The sequence below is a fragment of the Podarcis melisellensis genome (genome assembly GCF_964234715.1).
Source record: "Podarcis melisellensis genome assembly, chromosome: 8".
NCBI classification, from domain to species: domain Eukaryota; kingdom Metazoa; phylum Chordata; class Lepidosauria; order Squamata; family Lacertidae; genus Podarcis; species Podarcis melisellensis.
The window spans coordinates 76140454-76161321 of record NC_138540.1 but is presented as its reverse complement, the minus strand read 5'-3'; the positions used below and the strand labels follow the sequence as shown (position 1 = coordinate 76161321).

Sequence of the window (20868 nt, the reverse complement as noted above, 5' to 3'; positions counted from 1 at the left end):
CTCCCCTTAAAGAACTACAGTTCCCAGAGTTCCCTGGGAAGAGCAGTTGTTAAATCACTCAGAGAAACATAGCTCCATGAGGGGAACATATGTCTCCTAGCAACTCTCAACACTCTTAATGAACTACAGTTCCCAAAATTCTCGGGGGGGGGGGGATACTGCTTTAAATGTATAATGAAAATGGGGCCTCATTGGGCAGAAGCCCCTTGATAATGAGGAATAGGGATGGAAAGATTGATCTGTTTCCATTTCTTTCTGTTTCTCATTTATCCAGCCTTCAGTTCTACACTTTTCTGCACCAATTCAGAATTTAGCAGTGTCAAAATACAGACCAAACTAGTTTTTTCTCCCCCTTTCCAGGAAACTGCCTGGCAGAGGAGCCCAATAAAAGAGAGTTTTGTTTCTGGATTGCAGTGGGAGAAATGTAAGATGCAGAAAGAAAAAAAAGTTGAGTTCTGCAAGTAGTTTGCAAGCTGGAGAAAGGGGTGTCAGAGCAATGTGAGCAGGCACCTTGAACCCAGCATTACAGCCTGGGACTCATTTTGGACTCACAGCTGTCCATGGAGGCGCAGGTCAATTCTGTGTCCAGGGCAGCTGTCTACCAGCTCCATCTGGTACGCAGGCTGAGACCCTACCTGCCCGAGGACTGTCTCACCAGAGTGGTGCAAGCTCTAGTTCTCTCCCGCTTAGACTACTGCAATGTGCTCTACGTGGGGCTACCTTTGAAGGTGTCCCGGAAACTGCAACTAATCCAGAATGCAGCAGCAAGACTGGTGACTGGGAGGTGGCCACCGAGACCATATAACACTGATCCTGAAAGACCTACATTGGCCCCCAGTGCGTTTCCGAGCACAATTCAAAGTGTTGGTGCCGACCTTTAAAGTCCTAAACAGCCTCGGCCCTGTATACCTGAAGGAGCGTCTCCACCCCCACTGTTCAACCTGGACACTGAGGTCTAGTGTCGAGGGCCTTCTGGCGGTTCCCCCACTGAGAGAAGCAAAGTTACAGGGATACAGGCAGCAGCCTTCTCGATAGTGGCGCCTGTCCTGTGGAACACCCTCTCATCACATGTCAAGGCAATAAGCAACTATCTTACTTTTAGAAGCCATTTGAAGGCAGCCCTGTTTAGGGAAGTTTTTAATGTTTAATGCTGAATTGTGTTTTTAATGTTCTGTTGGGAGCCACCCAGAGTGGCTAGGGAGACCCTAATAATAATCATAATAATAATAATAATTTTCCTGGTGTTCCTCAATTTTCTAATGTCCTTCTTACCCTGCAGTACCTATTGCATTATAGAACTGTAGCATGTTGTCCTGAATTTCATTCACACCAGTGGCCCGTGTCACTGGACAACATCACTATTCCATCACTCTTTCCACATGTCCATGCACCCAGAAGGAACTTTGTGCAAATACACTGCCTCAAAGTTTGTCACATTACTCCCACAATTTCTCTGGATGCAGCATGAGAGGAAGGGACTGGGAAGGAAGGGGGGCAAGCAAAGCAGGGAAGCCCCAGGCAAAAAAAGAGAGAGGTACGCTGTGCTGGCATGTACCCCCTCAAAAAGCCAAAGAAATTCTTCTAGCCAAAGAAATGTTGGCTGGCGTGACATGGCCCACTGTCACTGCAACATGATTTAAAAGCAAGGAATTCTGATAACAAATGTTGGAAATGTAAGGAAAATGAAGGAACATTCTTTCACCTCTGGTGGACCTGCCCTAAAGTGAAGGCCTTCTGGGAAATGATATATAATGAGTTAAAAAAGGTATTTAAGTATACCTTTACCAAGAAACCAGAGGCCTTCCTTCTGGGCATGGTCAGCCAGAACGTGTTAAAGAAGGACAGAATATTTTTTATGTATGCTACAACGGCGGCAAGGATACTTATTGCTAAGAGCTGGAAAACCCAAGATCTACCCACACTGGAAGAATGGCAGATGCAGCTGATGGACTATATGCAATTAGCTGAGATGACTGGCAGAATCCGCGACCTGGGAGAGGAGAGGGTTGAAGAAGACTGGAAGAAATTTAAGATTTATTTACAAAAGTATTGTAATTTGGTTGAATCCTAACAAGGAAGCCAGAGCAGAAATAACGGTCTACCATTAAATTATAATTTTTTATTTGAGTTTAACCTAAATACTGCACTTAAGATTATAAACAAGATGATAATTTGCTTGGAAAAATTTGTTTTTAATGATGAAAGTGGAAGCGGGAGACGTGAGGGAGTCCACAATAGAATGAAAGGATGTTATTAAACCTATTCTGTTTGTTAAATATGTATCTGTAAAAAATCTTAATAAAAATTTTTATAAAAAAAAAAATAAAAGCAAGGAATTCTGGTAGCTCTTGCGAGCTATCCATATTCAGCAGTAAGATTTTGGCTCCCAGAAGTTCTCATAAAAAACAGAGGGGTCAGAGGGCAGATGTTTAAAAATCTGGAGTGAAGTATAGCAAAAACTCACAAAGGGCAGGACAAGATCAGCTAAGATAAAAGCACTACAGCCTGGCATAAGTTCTCAACACTGCAGATCATCGGTTCCTGACCTCCCAGTGACACAGGAGGGAGATTCAGATCAAAGTAGGCCCAGAGGAATGGCATCAGGAGAGGATTTTACTTCAGTGCTAAATAAAATCTATGAAAAATTGGATGGCTTAAGCAAGCAAGTTACTGACCAATCAACTAAACTTGACCAAAATACTGCCAGTTTAAATAAGTTAAGCCAGCAAGTGAATTCCAACGCACAATCTATTGGAGAATTATTGGAAACATCTGCGTCAAATCGGAAAATCGCTGAGGAGGCGAAGGAGAAAGTGGAGGCTGTACAAGAAGAAATAAAACCGATGCGTAAGCAGATTGGGGAAAATCAAGCACTATTGTCTATGATTGAGTTGAAGGAAAAACAGAATAATCTGAGGATCAGGGCAATTCCAGAAATCGAAAAGGAGAATTTAAGTGAATATCTTACAAAGGAATTTGAAGAATTTTGGGCCCTAAAAGAAGATAAGGACTTTAAGATAGTAAGTGCGTTTAGATTTGGAAAGGGAGGGAGAAAGAACAGATCGAGAGACTGTTTAATCTCCCTCAGAACGAAGGAAGAGAGAGACAAGATATTGAGTGTGCACTTCAAGAACACTCTGGAGGTTCAAGAATCCAAAGTGGAAATTTATAAAGATATTCCTAAACTTATACTGGATCTCAGAGCTAACTACGGAGATTTAGTGGCCCTGCTGAAAAGCAACAAGATCATCTTTAGATGGGAATTCCCCCAGGGGTTTTCTTTTACGTATAGAGGGAAAAAGGTGAAAAGAAGATCAGTTGAAGACAAGGAGAAATTTTTGAGTGATCATGAGGAGAACCTTCAAAAAGGACCTGCGGAAGAACTTAGAACCTTAAGAGCTGGTTTAGCAGGCCTAGCATCGACCCCCTTGGGACTTGACAAAACAGGGAGAGAGATACCACCACCTAAGGGAGAAGAGCTTTTGGGAGCAGTAGGAGGAATATAAAAATAGCACAACATGTCTCTGCAACTATTAAGTTGGAACATTCATGGTCTAAACTCCCCAGAAAAAAGGAGGAAAGTTTTTCATTTATTAAAAAAGGAGCAATTGGACATAATTTGTCTGCAGGAAACACATGTGATCAGGCTTCATAGGAAAGTACTGATTAATAAAAGACTAGGCCAAGAATTTATTTCATCGGACAAAGTCAAGAAGAGGGGAGTGGTTATTTATGCAAAAGAAAGCCTATCACCAAAATTTGTTTTTAAAGATGAACAAGGCAGAATTTTAGCAATTGAAATTCAATCCCAAGGAGAAAAATATTTGATTTTAGGAATCTATGCACCGAACAAGGGCAAAGCGGAGTTTTACAAGAAATTACATGAGACATTGTTGGATTATATGGAATATAACATCATCATGATGGGAGATATGAATGGGGTGGTATCTACGAACATGGACAAGGCACAGAGAGAGGTGATTACCAAAGATGGCAGACTACCGAAAACTTTCTTTGAATTGACTGACAATATGGATTTGATTGACACTTGGAGAACTAAGAACCCCCTAGGAAGACAAGGCACATTCTTTTCTGAGGCCAAAATGACATGGACTAGAATTGACCAAATTTGGATAACTAGAGGACTGGCACCGAAGATAAAAAAGGTAGAAATCTGCCCACAAACCTGCTCCGACCATAACGCTGTAAAGATGGAAATGAAACTAACACCAGTCGGCGCCTTCAGATGGAGGATGAATGACACCTTACTAAGAGACCATGATGTTATTAAGAAGGCCCAAAAGACTTCGAGAGACTATTTTGAAGTAAATTTGAAAACCACGGTTGAAAAAAGAGTAATCTGGGACGCAAGTAAGGCGGTTATGAGAGGGTTTTTAATTCAGCAGAACGCAATAAAAAAGAGAATTCAAAAGAGAAGAAGGATAAAATTTTGGAGAAAATAAAAGAAGGTGAGATTAAACTAAGATCTAAACCCAAATCACAAGAGATTCTGAGAGAAATTAAGCTGTATCAAGTACAGTATATGAAAATGATAAATCAAGAAGTGGAATGGAAAATAAAACAGATGAAGCAAAAGACTTTTGAATCGGCCAACAAATGTGGTAAATTGTTAGCTTGGCAATTGAAAAAGAGACAGAAATTAAATATTATCACAAATTTGGAGATAGAAGGAAGGGATGTTCAGAATCCAGTTGAGATCAGAAGGTGCTTCCAGAGATACTTCAAACAACTTTATACACAAGGGCCAAAGAAAGAGACGGATATAGACCAATTTATAAGAACTAATGGATTACAAAAAATCTCTCAAGAAAAAAAGACAATGCTGAACCATCAAATTACAGAACAGGAGATTGAAGGTGCCATTCAGAATATGCAGTTGGGAAAATCTCCAGGGCCAGATGGGTTGACTGCAAAATATTATAAAATTTTGAAAGAATGGTTAGTTCAACCATTAAAGCAAATTTGCAATGAGATTCTGGAAGGGAAGAAGGCACCTGAATCGTGGAAAGAAGCTTTTATTACGCTTATACTGAAAACTGAGACTGAAAAGACACAACTTAAGAATTACCGCCCCATATCCTTATTGAATGTGGATTATAAAATATTTGCTAATATTTTGGCAAACAGATTGAAGAAGGTTTTGGTTGAGGAGATACATCGAGACCAAGCTGGCTTTCTCCCTGGCAGACATTTGTCTGATAATACAAGAAATATAATTAATATTTTGGAAAAATTATAAGTAAATATTAATACTAAAGCAGTTTTAATTTTTATACATGCGGAGAAGGCCTTTGACAATATTTCTTGGAATTTTATGAAGAAAAATCTTCAGGGTATGGGGGTGGGCCAAGGGTTCGAAAACGGTATAAGTGCAATTTATTCAGAGCAGAAAGCTAAATTGATAGTCAATAATGTGGTGACAGAAGAATTTAAGATAGAAAAAGGAACACGACAGGGTTATCCTATCTCCCCATTACTTTTCATCTCGGTCCTGGAGGTTTTGTTGAACATGATTAGAAGGGACCGTTTGATAGAAGGTATTCGGGTCGGAGCTAAACAATATAAATTGAAAGCGTTCGCAGATGACTTAGTCTTAACATTACAGGAGCCAGAATCTAGTATGAAAAGGGTATTAGAACTGATACAGGAATTTGGTCAGGTGGCAGGATTTAAGTTAAATAAGTTAAAAACTAAGGTATTGGAGAAGAACTTAACTCCAATTGAGAAGGAGAGGTTTCAGAAAGAGACAGTGTTAACGTTGGTTAAGAAGGGTAAATACTTGGGGGTTCATTTGACTGCTAAAAATTTGAATTTATTTAAAGATAATTATGAGAAATGTTGGTTGGAGGTAAAAAAAGATTTGGAGATTTGGTCAAATTTGAAGCTTTCCTTGTTAGGTAGAATTGCGGTTATAAAAATGAATGTATTGCCAAAAATGTTATTTTTGTTTCAAACATTACAAATTGTGGACAAGATGGATTGCTTCAAGAGGTGGCAGAAAGATATTTCTAAATTTGTCTGTTGGAATTCTGCTACCCGGTCATCGGTATGTGCCTATCTGATCAGGCACCGGCTGAATTCCTTAGACCTCCCTCCGGCGTCTCCCGGCAGGATAAACAACACGAGGTCCGTTCCGGCGATTTTCCTCAGGCTGTGAGGAAAACACACCAACTGCTTCTCCTCCTCTCCTCCTCCCTGCATATCCCCAGGGAGGGGAATCAGACACAGTCAGAAACGTATCTACATGTCTTTATTTGTGTCTTTTAGCAGTCATACAGTAAACATGTCTGCTCTCTTCAACATACAGAGAGAAACTCCGACTCCACCCATGTACATCCTGTACAGGTCATATGACAAACCCACTGAGCTAACATCCGGTGCTCAGTACAGAATGGACTGCCCCTTTGTTTCCATGGCAACAGTCACAAACATCCTGTTTGGCTTTCCAGCCACATGCAGCAGACTGTGCTGCCTTTGCTTGCTGCAGCTTTGGTGCTTTAGAATAACATCCTCCCCCTAAAGTATCAATGCGTGCTGCGAGCAAAGCGTCATCCAGAGAAGAAAACAAACAGTTGTTATACTTATAACATTCCCCTGTTGTTTCAGTTCCACCCTTGGAACTACCCGCCACTGGTTTTACCAATGTACCTCTCTGGTTGTGTGACTTCCAAGGAATGAGTGCTTCTGCATTACCTTGGTTAACAGCTCTCTGTTGTGCCTTTGTCTCTGACTCAGACACAGATTCAATCTGACCTTGGTCATTTACAACAGCAACAGTTAGGTAAGCAAACTCTTGTGAATACCTCTTGGGTGGTACACCCTTCGTTGCTCTCTCAGACCTACGTAAGAGGTGCTGCTCTTCTTTGCTTTCTGGTTCAGCCTCTGAACTCTCTGGAGAACCAGTACTAAGCTTAATCAGTGGTTCGTCCTCCTCTTCTGAGGGTCTAGTCATTATGTGAGATTTCCTCTCAATGACTGTGACAACTGAGCTGTCTGAGCTATCGCTGTCATCATCAGTACTACTGAACTCAATAAAATCAACATCATCATCATCATCAGAATCATCATCACCTGTGGGAAATGTGTGAACAATCACTCTCTCCTGTTCAGGAGCACTCTCTAGAAATTTTGTGAGAATCACCTTTCCAGATTCAGACAAAATTACTCTGTAGAGACCCTTTTCATAACCCACAAAAATGCCTCTGGCATTCTTTACTCCACCTGGAGTTTCTGTTCTCACATGAGACCCGAAAACCTTGAAATGGGCAACAGAAGGTTTTCTGTGGAACAGTTTCTCAAAAGGAGAACATCCCAACTCTTTTGAAAACTTTCTCAACCAGGTGTAACAAAATGACATTAGCGACTCAGCCCAGTACTCATGTGGCAGATGTGAACTTAGCAATTGCGCATGCATTCCCTTTTGCAATTCTTTGTTCACCCTAACACAAACACATTTATTCCAAGCTTCTTCGGAAGCTGCAAGTTTGTGTCTTATCCCTTTCTTCTTCAGGAACCTCTGGAACTCCTGTAAAAGAAAAATTGGCTTCTCATCTGTGCAAAGACAATCTATGTCAGCATCATGCATACTTTTAACCTTGTCACAAAACTCTTTAAACCTTTCTAGGGCTTCTTTCGGTCTCTCCAAAAGATAAATCCAGACAAAACCTGTAAAAGAATCAACACATATTAGGTAATACTTTGCATTGCCTCTAGATGGTTCTAAAGGACCAATCACATCAGCATACACCCGCTTAAATGCTCTTTTGACCCTCGAGGTCACCTGCTTGACGTCTTTCTCAGCTACACCTGCAAAAGAAATCATGTTAGAATCACAAGAATTACATTTCATGTAATCACTTTGATCAAAAGTCAACAAATACAGTCCATCTTTCTCTTTGGCAGAAAGATACAACTCTCCATCTTTGTAGATCTCGCATTTCTCATCATCATAGGACAGCTTTAGTCCCTTCTTGGCAATCTGCGAAGCGCTGAGCAGATTAAACTTCAATTCTGGAACCAAATAAACATTGCTTATAGTCAAGTTCAGACTTTTAAGATACACAGTCCCAATTCCGGTCGCTTCCAGCTCTTGACCGTTGGCTAGTTGTACAGCGAAGCTTTGCTTCTTAAACGACGAAAATAGTCCTCTGTGTCCTGTCATGTGAACTGTGGCTCCAGTATCCAAAACGAAAGAATTCCCCGCTTCTGGTGTGGCTTTTAGCGACATCAAAGCCTTTGCAGTCTTTGCCTTTGGCTTGGTGTGACCTTTGTCTGACGCCTCAGACTTTGTGGAGCTCGCCTTAGCTCCTTTCTTCCGACGTGGCTTCGTACAGTTCCGCTGTAGATGCCCAGTCTGGTCACAATTGTAACATCGGACAACGTTCATAGCTACAGCATCTCCTCCAGTAGCTTGAGCAGTGGGGGTGTTAGAACTCCGTTCTTCCCTCCCTCTGTCCTTCACGTCTAGGGCGGCAAGTCTGTCATGTTCATTCAACACGACGGCAAAGACCCTCTCCGACGTGAGATCATTCGCTGGGAGGGACCCCAGCTGACTGGCAACTGTTTTGTAAGTCCGATTCAGGCTGTTGATCACCATGAAGCAAAACACTTCCTCCTGCAAACGGAAATTGCGTTCCACCATCTGTTGACGCAGAAATTTCATTTCCGTCAGGTGCGCTTGAACATCTCCATCAGGCGCAAGCCTCAGGTTGGTCAGCTTCTCAAAATACAGCAACGCTGAAGAACCTGCATCTCTCTGATGTGTCCTTCTCAGCGTGTTCCAAACATCTCTCGCGTGCTCTAAGCCTTGTATGTGGATCAACTCAGAATCTGACACACACAGAATTATAGCAGTTCTGGCCTTCACATCCTGTGACTCCCAAGCACGCGTTGGCGCTGCAGGAATGGGGTTCTCAATCACGTCAAACAGTCTCTGATTCTGCAGCAGGGCCTTCATCTTAATAGACCAAGATGCATAATTGTCACTGGTCAAAAGGGGCGGAGAAGGCAGGCCTCCCCCCTTCTTGGCATCCATTTTGAGTCCTTGCATTGACTCTCAAAACACAAGCCTCTAAAATCCAATAGCTGGCTTGTTTACACTCTGTGCCACCTGGCAGCTCTCAACGCTGGCTGCGTTGGAAATTTCCAAGAGCTCCTCAGCCTTCGTAGTCAAAACATTCTATTGTTGCTTTCACTTCTCCTCTCTGAGGATCAGCCTTCACTGAAAGGCGTCGCTTAGCAACAGCACATTCCAATCCCTTGAAGAAGAAACCACAGGAATGTTTGGTATGCGGTTTCACTTTTAACCGGAGCCGTTTCCCATACGCTGCTCCCTCGAAGCAGAGAAAATAACTCAATCTGCATCCACTCTTCTAAACCCGAAAATCACATACCTGGGCTCCATGGCTTTTGCTTCCAGCTTGCTCTGGTCAGCTTCTGGCTGCAGAGAATCAGCTTTCTCAGGTCAGGCATCCATGGAAGCCACTTCTTGATGCAGAGGGCGATGAAAACAGGAACCATCAGCTCTGCTACCACTGTTGGAATTCTGCTACCCGGTCATCGGTATGTGCCTATCTGATCAGGCACCGGCTGAATTCCTTAGACCTCCCTCCGGCGTCTCCCGGCAGGATAAACAACACGAGGTCCGTTCCGGCGATTTTCCTCAGGCTGTGAGGAAAACACACCAACTGCTTCTCCTCCTCTCCTCCTCCCTGCATATCCCCAGGGAGGGGAATCAGACACAGTCAGAAACGTATCTACATGTCTTTATTTGTGTCTTTTAGCAGTCATACAGTAAACATGTCTGCTCTCTTCAACATACAGAGAGAAACTCCGACTCCACCCATGTACATCCTGTACAGGTCATATGACAAACCCACTGAGCTAACATCCGGTGCTCAGTACAGAATGGACTGCCCCTTTGTTTCCATGGCAACAGTCACAAACATCCTGTTTGGCTTTCCAGCCACATGCAGCAGACTGTGCTGCCTTTGCTTGCTGCAGCTTTGGTGCTTTAGAATAACAGGCAAAAAGCCCAGAATAAAATTTTAAATATTAACCGACGCCAAGGAAAGAGGTAGGTTTGCCCTGCCAGACCTTAAACTTTATTATGAATCAGCAGCATTCTGCTGGTTGAAAGACTGGCTGCTTCTTGAGAACACAGACATATTAGATTTAGAAGGGTTTAATAATGCATTTGGATGGCATGCATATTTGTGGTATGGCAAGGTAAAAGCTCATAAAGCATTTAAAAACCATATTGTCAGGAAAGCGTTGTACAATGTCTGGATGAGATATAAAGAGCTATTGGAAAATAAGACCCCAAGGTGGTTGTCACCAATGGAGGCAAAGGCAGTGAAAAAAATCAATATGGAGGCCAGTTGGCCGAAATATTGGGAAATTTTAGAGCAAGAAGGAGACAAATTAAAATTGCAGAGTTATGAGAAATTAAAAGATAAAGTGCAAGATTGGTTACATTATTTTCAAATAAGAGAGACTTATAATTTGGATAAAAAAAATGGCATCCAGGTGGAGAAATCAAAATTGGAAACGGAACTGCTAGATCCAAAAGCTAAAATATTGTCAAGAATGTATAACTTGCTGTTAGAATGGAACACGCAGGATGAAATGGTTAAGTCAGCTATGATTAAATGGGCACAAGACATTGGACATAACATTATGGCAGCAGACTGGGAGCAGTTGTGGACCACCGGTATGAAATTTACGGCATGTAATGCCTTAAGAGAGAATATTATGAAAATGGTATACAGGTGGTACATGACTCCAGTCAAGCTTGCAAAAATCTATCATCTGCCCGATAATAAATGTTGGAAATGTAAAGAGACTGAAGGTACTTTCTTCCACCTTTGGTGGACATGCCCAAGGACCAAGGCCTTCTGGGAAATGATATATAATGAAATGAAAAAGGTATTTAAATATACTTTTTTGAAGAAACCAGAGGCCTTTCTCCTGGGCATAGTCGGCCAATTGGTGTTAAAAGAGGACATAACCTTTTTTATGTATGCAACAGCAGCAGCAAGAATACTTATCGCAAAGCATTGGAAGACACAAGACCTACCCACCGTGGAAGAATGGCAGATGCATGTAATTGACTATATGGAGATGGCAGAAATGACTGGCAGAATCAGAGACCAGGGTGAAGATCTGGTGGAAAAGGACTGGAAGAAATTTAAAGACTACCTGCAGACACATTATAAAATCCATGAATGTTAAAACGATGTGAGATATAAAATAATATGGCATTAGTGAATAAGTGATGACTATGTAATAAGGAATCTAATAGGGATGAAAATACGGAAATAAGACTTATTTAAATATCTTAACAGACAATGGGATTTGAAAGAGGACAGGGATTTGCTGAATTTGATGGTAAACAGGAACACAGGGAAGGGAGGTGCGGGGAAGCCAGGAAATAGGGTTAAGAAACTCAGAACTTCAAAAGAAAAATGTTTTTTCTTTCTTTTTTATGCACTCTTTATACTCTATACTTTATGTTTTTTAATGTTTTGTATTGTCTTATTTCTTATATGTTTTTATGTATCTCTTTAAAAAATTTCTAATAAATATCTTTTTTAAAAAACAACAACAAAAACTCACAAAGAACTGGGTTTGTCCAAAAGTTGGCTGCAGTAGCAGTTGTTGCATATTTCTCAGATTGACTTGGATGTGACGCTCGGGTTTCTGGCAATGCTCAAAACAGGGATTGCATTGTAGTAAAACAGAGAAACATTTTCAGAGAAGGTTTCAATTCACAGAATTTAGAGGCAGGGCGGAGAACAGAAAGCAGAAGCACTCCCCCTTCTTGGAGCCAGGGGTTAAAAAGTGTGAAGACGGGCAAATCTTTTTCTAGCTTCAGAACAGCACAGTGCATTTCCGGAGATAAAGCTTGTGCACTAATAAACTTTCCAGTTGTCACAAGCCGCCTCGTTTTTGTTACAGGAGACCCACACAGCTACTCCTCTCTAAATTGCTGATCACAGGCCTAGGAGACTTCCAGAACCATGGAGACGCCACTGCCTATCTGCTTCCTTTCAATCTTCATTGTGACAGGTGAGTAGGCTATGCTGAGAAACTTTTGAGGCTAATGGGTTTTCAAGTCTTCTAAGAATAAATAAATAAACTAAGACACAGATGTTTCCTCAACAGAGCAAGCTCAGAATTAAACAAGACTTCATATACGGCACACATTGAAAACACAAAACTTCACTGAGGGCATCCCCAGAACTGGGAACTGTAACTCCATGAGGAGTAAACTACAGTTCTGAGGATTTGGCATTGGGGATTCAGTACACAAAGTGTTCTTTAAATATCTGGTGGGTATGCAGCTGGAGATAATTTAGTTCTGAATGAGTTAGCTGATTAGTATTTGTGCCAGTATATTGCAATTGGGATAGGTATTGGCACTATGTCACATGAAGGGGTGACTTCAGGTTTGCCTACACATTACATTGAATGTACAATCTCTCTTTCTCTCCATGAATAGTTGAGCTGTATACTTGCATTCATATGTCATGTTGAACAAGTGTGGACTTGGTCTGCCTGTGTACACAATGGTTGAGCTGTACAAATATAGAAGAACCACACAACCACTTGTATGGTACATAGAGATGGCATGTATCTTATGGTTACCAGACATCCCAGTTTCCCAGGGACAGTTCCCGGATTTACAAATCTGTCCCTGGACAAAATCCGTCCCCGGAATGTCCCCGGATTTCATTTAATGTCCCCAGATTTCTATGTTAAGTGGTATAGATTTATTAGTAGGGAATGAATGTTGCATGATTGGTTCAACGGCACAAGACACATCATATGGGGACTTCTGGTGAGGCAAAATGGCAGGTGCCACAGCAGTGAGCAGCTCCTGAAGCCAGCCAGAGCCAACTGTGCTCCCAGGCAGGCTCTGGGCTGCTGAGACAGCCACTGCCACCGCCACTGCTGAGGGGGACTGGGGATATTTTTGGTACATTGCCTTCAAATGATTGTGTACGAGGTGGCTGATAAACTGATGCTGAAAACAACAATAGACTTTAGGTGACCCCCTTGAATGATTCTGGTTTGCATGTGAATGAGGTTCTCGGGATGGTTCTTCTGATTGGTATGTTTGCTCAGTTGTAGACCATCAAGACTAATTTCATATAGCAGAAGGTAACTGGTTTAGAACATTAGAAGTGCCTGCTGATGGACCAGAGCAATAGTCCTCTTGATACTATCAGCCCTAGCATCCTTCTGGACTGCCTCTGATGGGTTTTCTTCTGTTGCATTTTGAAATGTCAAACTTTCTAAATTCCCCTGAAACAGAACTTGATGATGGGTGGTATTCGAACATTTAACAGTGATAAACACACATACACAACAAAGTAAACACAGTCAGATTTAACTTTCTTATTTTCCCTGGTTTTAGGGGCTTCTCTGGAATGCGAGACTTGTGCAGGCGTTGGGAATACCTGCAAAGGACCTATGGAAACGTGCTCTCCTGGTTTTGACACGTGTGCTGTTACTCTGTCGGAGGCCAGACTGGGTAAGTGAATGGCACCACCAGGGTCCTGTGGATAGAGAATGGTTCCAAATACTTTCCCAGCTTCCTCTTCCATGTCCAGGACCTGTTTCATCATTCACAGTAACAGCTCTGCAGAGTAGTAGACCAACGCAACTGGGGCAATAGCTTTGGCTTGATTATCAGGGGTTTGTGTGCCCATCCTGCTCTTTTAGCACAGGGTTACCTTCCCCAATCCTAAAACAGGGAACTAAAAGCTGCTCCTTCAATTTGAGAGACGTTAACAGCATTGGTGGCCTAGACAGTATGAGGACTAGGACTTTCACACTGGTATTTATTATTATTTATTAAATTTATCTAACACTCTTCACCAGGAGACCACAGGGCAGTTTACAACACAGGACACATAATAAAAGGTCAATACCCCCACATATCAAAAGGCCTTAGATTGATTAACAACCAAAGTCCTGGTTAGAGAGGAATGTTTTCACCTGGTAGCTTCGTTACCAGGTGAGCTGCCCTGGGGAGAGCAGGTATAAGCTCCACAAACGGGGAGCCAGAGGTATAAGTAGAGAAACAAATCTAGTTTGTAGTTGCTTTTGTAATTAGGCCACATTCGCAGCATATATTTTAAACACTGATAGCACTTGGTGCTCCCCCCGCCAAAGAATTATTTGCTAAGGTTATGGAGAGTTGTTAGGAGACACCCTCCCTATTCTCCTTCCCCTGGGCTACAATTCCCAGAGTTGCCTGTGCAGAGGGATTGGTTGTTAAATCGCTCTGCAATTGTAGCTCTGTGAGGGGAATAGGGTCTCATAACAACTCTCAGCACCCTGAGCAAAGTACAAGGGTATCATAGAGCTTCAGATGTATGCCCTGACCTTAGTGCTGATCTCACCCATGAAACAGTAGGAAAATCAAGTAATATCATATTATATCAAGTAAGAGTGCTCTGAAGACATACAGTAGGCTGGATCCAACGGTAGTCGTTCAAAACAAAACCACCAGGTTGCATCCAACTAAAATTCATGGCCCTATGGTAGTGATATCCAACCTCCCCACTCACTTAGAAGAGCCTGGATGAGAATAATAGAGGCTATTTATGTCAATTTTCTGGAGCCCCAGTTCCATGCCACCAATTTCTAGCATCCCATCTGTAGTTATCCTTATGCCTCCCTCCTTCCTCTGCCTGATTAGAATGTAGTTGGACCATCCCTTCAAGGAGCCAGGATGACTTTCTTCTTAATAACCTATTGTACCACCCTAATGCCTCATAAAAAAAGCTCCAGCTAAAAGGATAGCACACTGGTCATCTGGGAAGGACCTCTGTCCTGGACCCTCAGTATCTTCTGCCACCAGCTGGACTTTCCCAACATAGTGGCCTCTAGATGTTTTGGATTCCAGCTTCCGTCAGCTCCAGTCATCAGGGTTGATGAGAGTTGAAGTTCAGAAATATCTGGAGGACACCAAGTGGTGGAAGACTGCAATAGGTTTGATCGACCAAGGAAAGTGAAATGACTATTGCTCAAGATACTGAGAAGTAGGGTCAACACCACTGTGATTCTTTTTCACACATCCTGTTCTTCTTTTAACGCTTTCAGGAATGAAGATGAACTCGGTTGTGAAACACTGCGTGCAATCCAAATCCTGCAATGATGGCACCTCCATCATCAATTTGGGCAAGACAGGAGGACTACTGAGCCAAGTGTTTTGCTGCGTTGGAGCCGAGTGCAAGACAATGACCCCTACCTGTATGTTGCTGCCATGCTCCTCTTGCCTTTCCTCACTCTTATCTTACTACTTTTCTTTTCTTTTCTTAAACAGAAACAACAATCAAAACCTAATTCCTCTATTCCTTCACTCTCACAATGCTCTTGTTTAATCCAATGAACTCAATATTGGTGCATTTCATTTATTTATTTCTGTTCAGTTTAATAATGGCAGAAGAACCCCCCATGTACAAGGAGCCCTCCCGATTCCGTAGGGTGAGTTTTGGGATCATTCTTCTGCCCCTTGAGAATTGTATCCCTTATTCAAGAAGCAAGAGCCCCCTCAAGTCCAATTTTAAGGGTTGTCAACCTTTGGGGGCCAGTGGGCATATCTGGAAATTTTAGGAAGTGCCATGGATGACAGCCATAAATGGCTGCCATGGGGAGTGGAATGTCACAAAATGGCTGCCGTTGAACAAAATAGCAGCTGCATCACAAAGAGCAGATAAAGCGACAGACCACAGAATAGTGCAGATGTGTACCACCCACCATCCATGGGGGGAAAACACCACCACCTATAGCAGCTATCATTAGGTATATTCATAGAGAGAAACTCATCACAAAGAAGTGAAGGCAAGGTGGTTGTCTGATCCTCGGATCCTATGACATGTCGTCATGTTTAAGGAGGCATGTTTAGTGTAGGAGAGGCTGAGCCAGTACAAACAGGAACCATGCAAAAATCGCAAACCATCTTCTTCAGGTTCTGGAGAAGACATTTAAAGAGATTTTTTATGGGCCCCAAATGAGATACTGGCAGGCACATTGGAATGTGTGAGCCTCAGGTTGACAGTCCCTGCTGCATTTAAATTTAGCTTGCCGGTCATGAGAAAAGTGAGGAACGGGTTGGAAACAACCCTGTTCCCCCCTCAAACTTTCTGACCCACTGAAACAGAATTATAAAATGTCTGGTCAAACAAGTGTGTGACATTGTCTTCCTGATTATCTTGGTGCTGTTTTTCTGTCATCCCAAATGTATGCAGTGACACCCACAAGAAGCAAACCAAATGGGAAGTTTTGCCCAGCCTGCTATGCTATGAACAGTGAATGTGAGGAGGAATGGGTTCAATGTAATGGAGAGGAGAACTACTGCCTTGATGTTTCTGGAACTACAGACCTAGGTACCTAAACACATATGTATATACAGAAGCAAATCTATCACAGAAACTCATACGGACCATTCTTGTTTTTCCATCCCAAACAGTATAGCATCCAGTATCTCAGGCATCGCCTACATTTTTGGACTTGCTTTAAAAAAAGGGGGGGGGGAGAGAGAATGAAAACTCAGAGTCTGGGAAACCTATCCAGGGACACTACTGGAGACCTTCCCGAGTGCCAGGCTGGCAAGGCCTGATGTATATGGACTGGGATTGCAGTCCATGCACTGGTGGCTTCGAGACTAGAGTACTGCAATGCACTCTGTGTTGGGCTGCCCTGGGGTGTGATTTAGGAGTTCCAGAGGGAGCAGAATGCAGCAGCTAGGCTGCTGGGGGGGGCAGGCGGCTGGCAGCAAGTGATACCTCTGATGAAACATTTCCACTGTCTGCCCATACACTACAGGTTGAAGGATCTTATATTTGGTCTAGGACACCTCAAAAGCCTCTTCTATCCCAGCTCACCACTGAGATCCTGTGGAGGAGAGTTGCTAGTTGTGCCCCATGATTCAGAAACCTGACTGAGGCTGGATCTACGTTGGTCTTCCAAATGTCATTGAATAAAACATTCTATAATGCTAAATGGGCAGTTTTCCATTGCCAGTAGCTTGCAGCTCTACAGCGCCCTCTGGTGTCATATTTTAATGATGCAGTTTTTTACGTTATAAGTGTAGATCTGCCCTGGCTTCAACTAAAAGTTGGGCATTTGGTATTGCCCAGCGGTGGAGGAAGCCAATTGGGGCGGGGCCAGCCACCTGCAGGGGTGGGGCTAGCCACCCGTGGGGCCTCCGAGGAGTCTGCCTGCCTCCTCCCGCTCAGCCACCCTACAGCTTAGGGGGAGGCGGCTGGTAGACTGTTTGGGGCAGCATAGAGCCTGTGGGCACCCAAGCCACCTCGTCACTCCCAGGAGAGACACATGGCTCGGGCATGCTGCAGGTCCTGTGGTGAGTGCTGCCTGGGATTTTGTCACACCCCCCCAGTGGTGACACCTGGGTCAGCTCGCCCCCCCCACCCCCCTTCCTCCTCCCCTGGTATTGCCTAGTCCAGTACAGAATCAGCAGGTATTCTAACATTCAGAAGCCTTTTTAAAAAATGTCAACAGTCCTACTTTTAAGATGAGCTAGCCATTTCTTATCTGTTATGAACTGGATTTTGGTATGGGGAGATGCCAGGTGGCATTTTGACAAGGCTGGCATCAGACGGACATGGTGACAAGCCTTGCAAGCATGAACCACACTGAGTCCACAAGAAAATGTCACGTGGAAATCGGGTGTGATACCTTTGGTCCTCTCTGCCATGCACAAAATCAGGAGAGATTGGAATTCTCTCAGTTCAATTTGTATCCCATCACCATAGGAGAGGGGTAGATGGCTATCACAGTGCATCACATATTGTTGACTGGCAATCTTCTGCAACCCTCTCTTTAGGAACATTAGCTGTTAAGACCACCATGAAGGGCTGTACGAACTCTCCAACCTGTGAGGAACTGAAAGAACATTCCGGCTCTATATCTGGGATCACTGTTACTTCCTCAAGCAGTTGCAGGCCAGCTGGCAGCACCTCTGGAGGCCACAGGATCGTTCCAGGATCATTTGGACTCTTCCTTGCAGCCCTTGCTGGCCTCCAGTTTGTGATGCACCTCCCATGATTTCGCCCCCTAGGGTGTCTGGCTTGAGGAATTCCTTGCTGCCGCTTGCTTGCTTGCTTGCATATGCAGACTATAGGCTTTCCAGAGCTCTCACTGACCTCAGCAAACACTAGGGATAGGGCACCAAATATGGGCCTTCTAGACCTCTCTATGTGGCCCTTTGCTCCCTAACCTTCTTGAGTGTTTTTGTCTGTCTGGAATGAACTTAGCTCAAATACAGCCGCAACACATGGCTAATAAGTATGGTAAATGTATTATTAGTTGTAGTTAGAATATAATCCAAAATTTACAATTCATAAACATCGTTATATAATGTATGTATAAGTCCATAAACAAGAAATAATCAACGTAATGAATTGCTGTCAGGGAACACCACAACGCAGGCAGAATCCCTTTCAATAGATAATGTCCAACAGTATTGTACTGGTGGTTGCTCCCGTGTGTAGAATTCAATAATGAATAGCAAACAAGCAGAACAGTGTTTCCGGATTAAATCAACTGTTTCGAAGATGAATCTTCGTCAGCTAATAATAAAATTAAATATGTTACATACAATGTATGAAAACAAAAATAGCAGCGACCAACCTGAATATTAGATAATAAATAAAAAATGAACAAATGTGGAATACATACCAAATAATTTCTAATAAATTATCCATTCAGGTAAATGTGATACTTATAGACCAGTGCTCACTAACCGGTGTAACCAACTAATGCTGGTAATACAGATGTATTGAACTTTTAAGGCTGTTCACAGGTGTATCAAATAACATGCAGTTAAAGGAGATTTAAAGCTACAGTGTATCAAATTTGGCATCACAATGCAAACTAAAACCATATGTCACAGACTTTAAATGAAATGGAATGAACTTAGGGCCTGATGGTGGATAGGGAAGGGTGAATAAGTATGTGCAGAGAAATTAACTGAATGTACTATGATTCACACCCACTGCACTGCCCATTCTTGTCGCCGCTGATATGTGGTCCTCAGAAGGCTACAAAGAATGGAATATGACCCTTGGGTTGAGAAAGCTTCCCCACTAATTCTTTGGCTGACACGTCTGGCCTCCAGCAATCACAGGAAATGAAAAGGGTGGGTCTTGTTTTCAGGCTGTAACTGAGCAGTTATCTACCAGCGGTTCCTAAATATCAGGTACAGCTGTACCTTGGTTCTCAAAGAGAATGCATTCCAGGAGTCCATTCGACTCCCGGAATCATTTGAAAACCAAGGTATGGCTTCCGATTGGCTGCAGGAGCGTCCTGAAAATTGTTCAGAAACCGAAACACTCACTTTCCAGGTTTCGCTCATTCTAGAGCCGGTTTGTTTGGGAGCCAAGGCATTTGAGATCCAAGGTATGACTGTACTGAACGATGCACATACCCAGTATTTTTGTTGGGGGGGGGGCAGGACTTTTGTTAGAGGGGCAGAGTCGACATGATTGGTCAGTTTGTTCAGTATTTCTATTATTTTACTTGAGTTGGGGGGGGCAACTGCTCCCCTGCCCCTCCCGTACTGAACCTGGAGCTTTCTGCAAACAGTGCATGTGCTCCATCATAGAGCTGCAACTCCACACACCCCCAGTTCTTCTCTACCTGCTGCTAACTGCACAAACTAAACTCACAAACTAGCAGCTCAGCTGTTAACCTGTCAGACATTCCAGTGCAAAAAGCACACAGTTGGCATTTGATACTCATGTCCATTGGGAATCTAGAGGCAAATTCATCTCAGCCCTGTGCTCATCCTGTTGTACCCAATGTAGTGCTAAATTTAACTCAGTCGTGCATTTCTTGCACTAGGGGGATGCTTTTGTGCAAACGGAAAGATTGTTCTGCGAGAAGCTTCCACTAGCAACCTTGCTGCATTGGATTCCCTTGTAACACATCCTTTAAGCTCCACCGTCCTCTATCGCAATAGCTCTTGGCTACCAGACAGAGATGACTAAATACTGCCCATCGCTTTCCCCCTTCAGGCTGACTGTTTTTCCTGAGTGCGAATGTGGATTATTATTATTTCTGCTTTATTTTGCATTTTAATGAGAAACCACACAAATTTCAATTCATGAGCCAGTGTGTTAACCAAAACAAATCTTTTTGAAATGTGTACTACCCTGAATTTTGCAATGCAGTTTTTCACCCAAATTTATGTGCACAGCAATGCATACATTAGGTGGGTGTGTACATATATTACATATATTCATGAAAAAAAATGCCTTGTATTAGGGAAAATTGCTTGTTAAAAAAGGTGTATATTAGGGGAAACCACATACAAAAATGTGTATATTCGTCAAAACTGCATACAAAAATGGCTATATTAGGAAAAGCTTTCATAAATATGCAAATAAATTTGCACGTGTTTTGTTGCCGCTGCTGCTGTAAATGCAAACTGCTATGGCAATGTGGAGAACAGAAATAAAGATTGGGAAAATGAGAAACAGATTTGTCTGCCACCTGCTTTTGTGGAAACTTCCCTCATGGTTTAGAACTTTGGAGCTTGGAGTCTTTGGGCAGGAATATCGAGAAGGAAAAAATGCAACATTTTTGGTTTCCATCATGGTGTTCCATTGTGCCAGAAGCAGTTTAGTCATGCTGGCCACATTACCCAGAAAGCTGTCTGTGGACAAACGCTGGCTCCCTTGGTCTGAAAGTGAGATGAGCGCCGCAACCCCATAGTCACCTTTGACTGGACTTAACCGTCCAGGGTCCTTGACCTTCTTCTTTTTTTTACCAGTGGTTAAGTACACACCATATAGTTAAAGGGCACACACA

At 42.8% G+C, this 20868-nt stretch overlaps 1 protein-coding gene across 1 annotated transcript; it reads left to right on the top strand.

Annotated features, from left to right (window-relative positions):
* The first annotated feature begins 11688 nt into the window (after positions 1–11688).
* Positions 11689–20536, top strand: LOC309375294 (phospholipase A2 inhibitor gamma subunit B-like). Its single transcript, XM_081920968.1, has 5 exons — positions 11689–12090; positions 13442–13558; positions 15136–15285; positions 16284–16421; positions 17882–20536. The coding sequence occupies exons 1-5, from the start codon at positions 12042–12044 to the stop codon at positions 18100–18102; spliced, it is 675 nt and encodes a 224-aa protein (XP_081777094.1). The 5' UTR covers positions 11689–12041; the 3' UTR covers positions 18103–20536.
* The last annotated feature ends 332 nt before the right edge of the window (positions 20537–20868 follow it).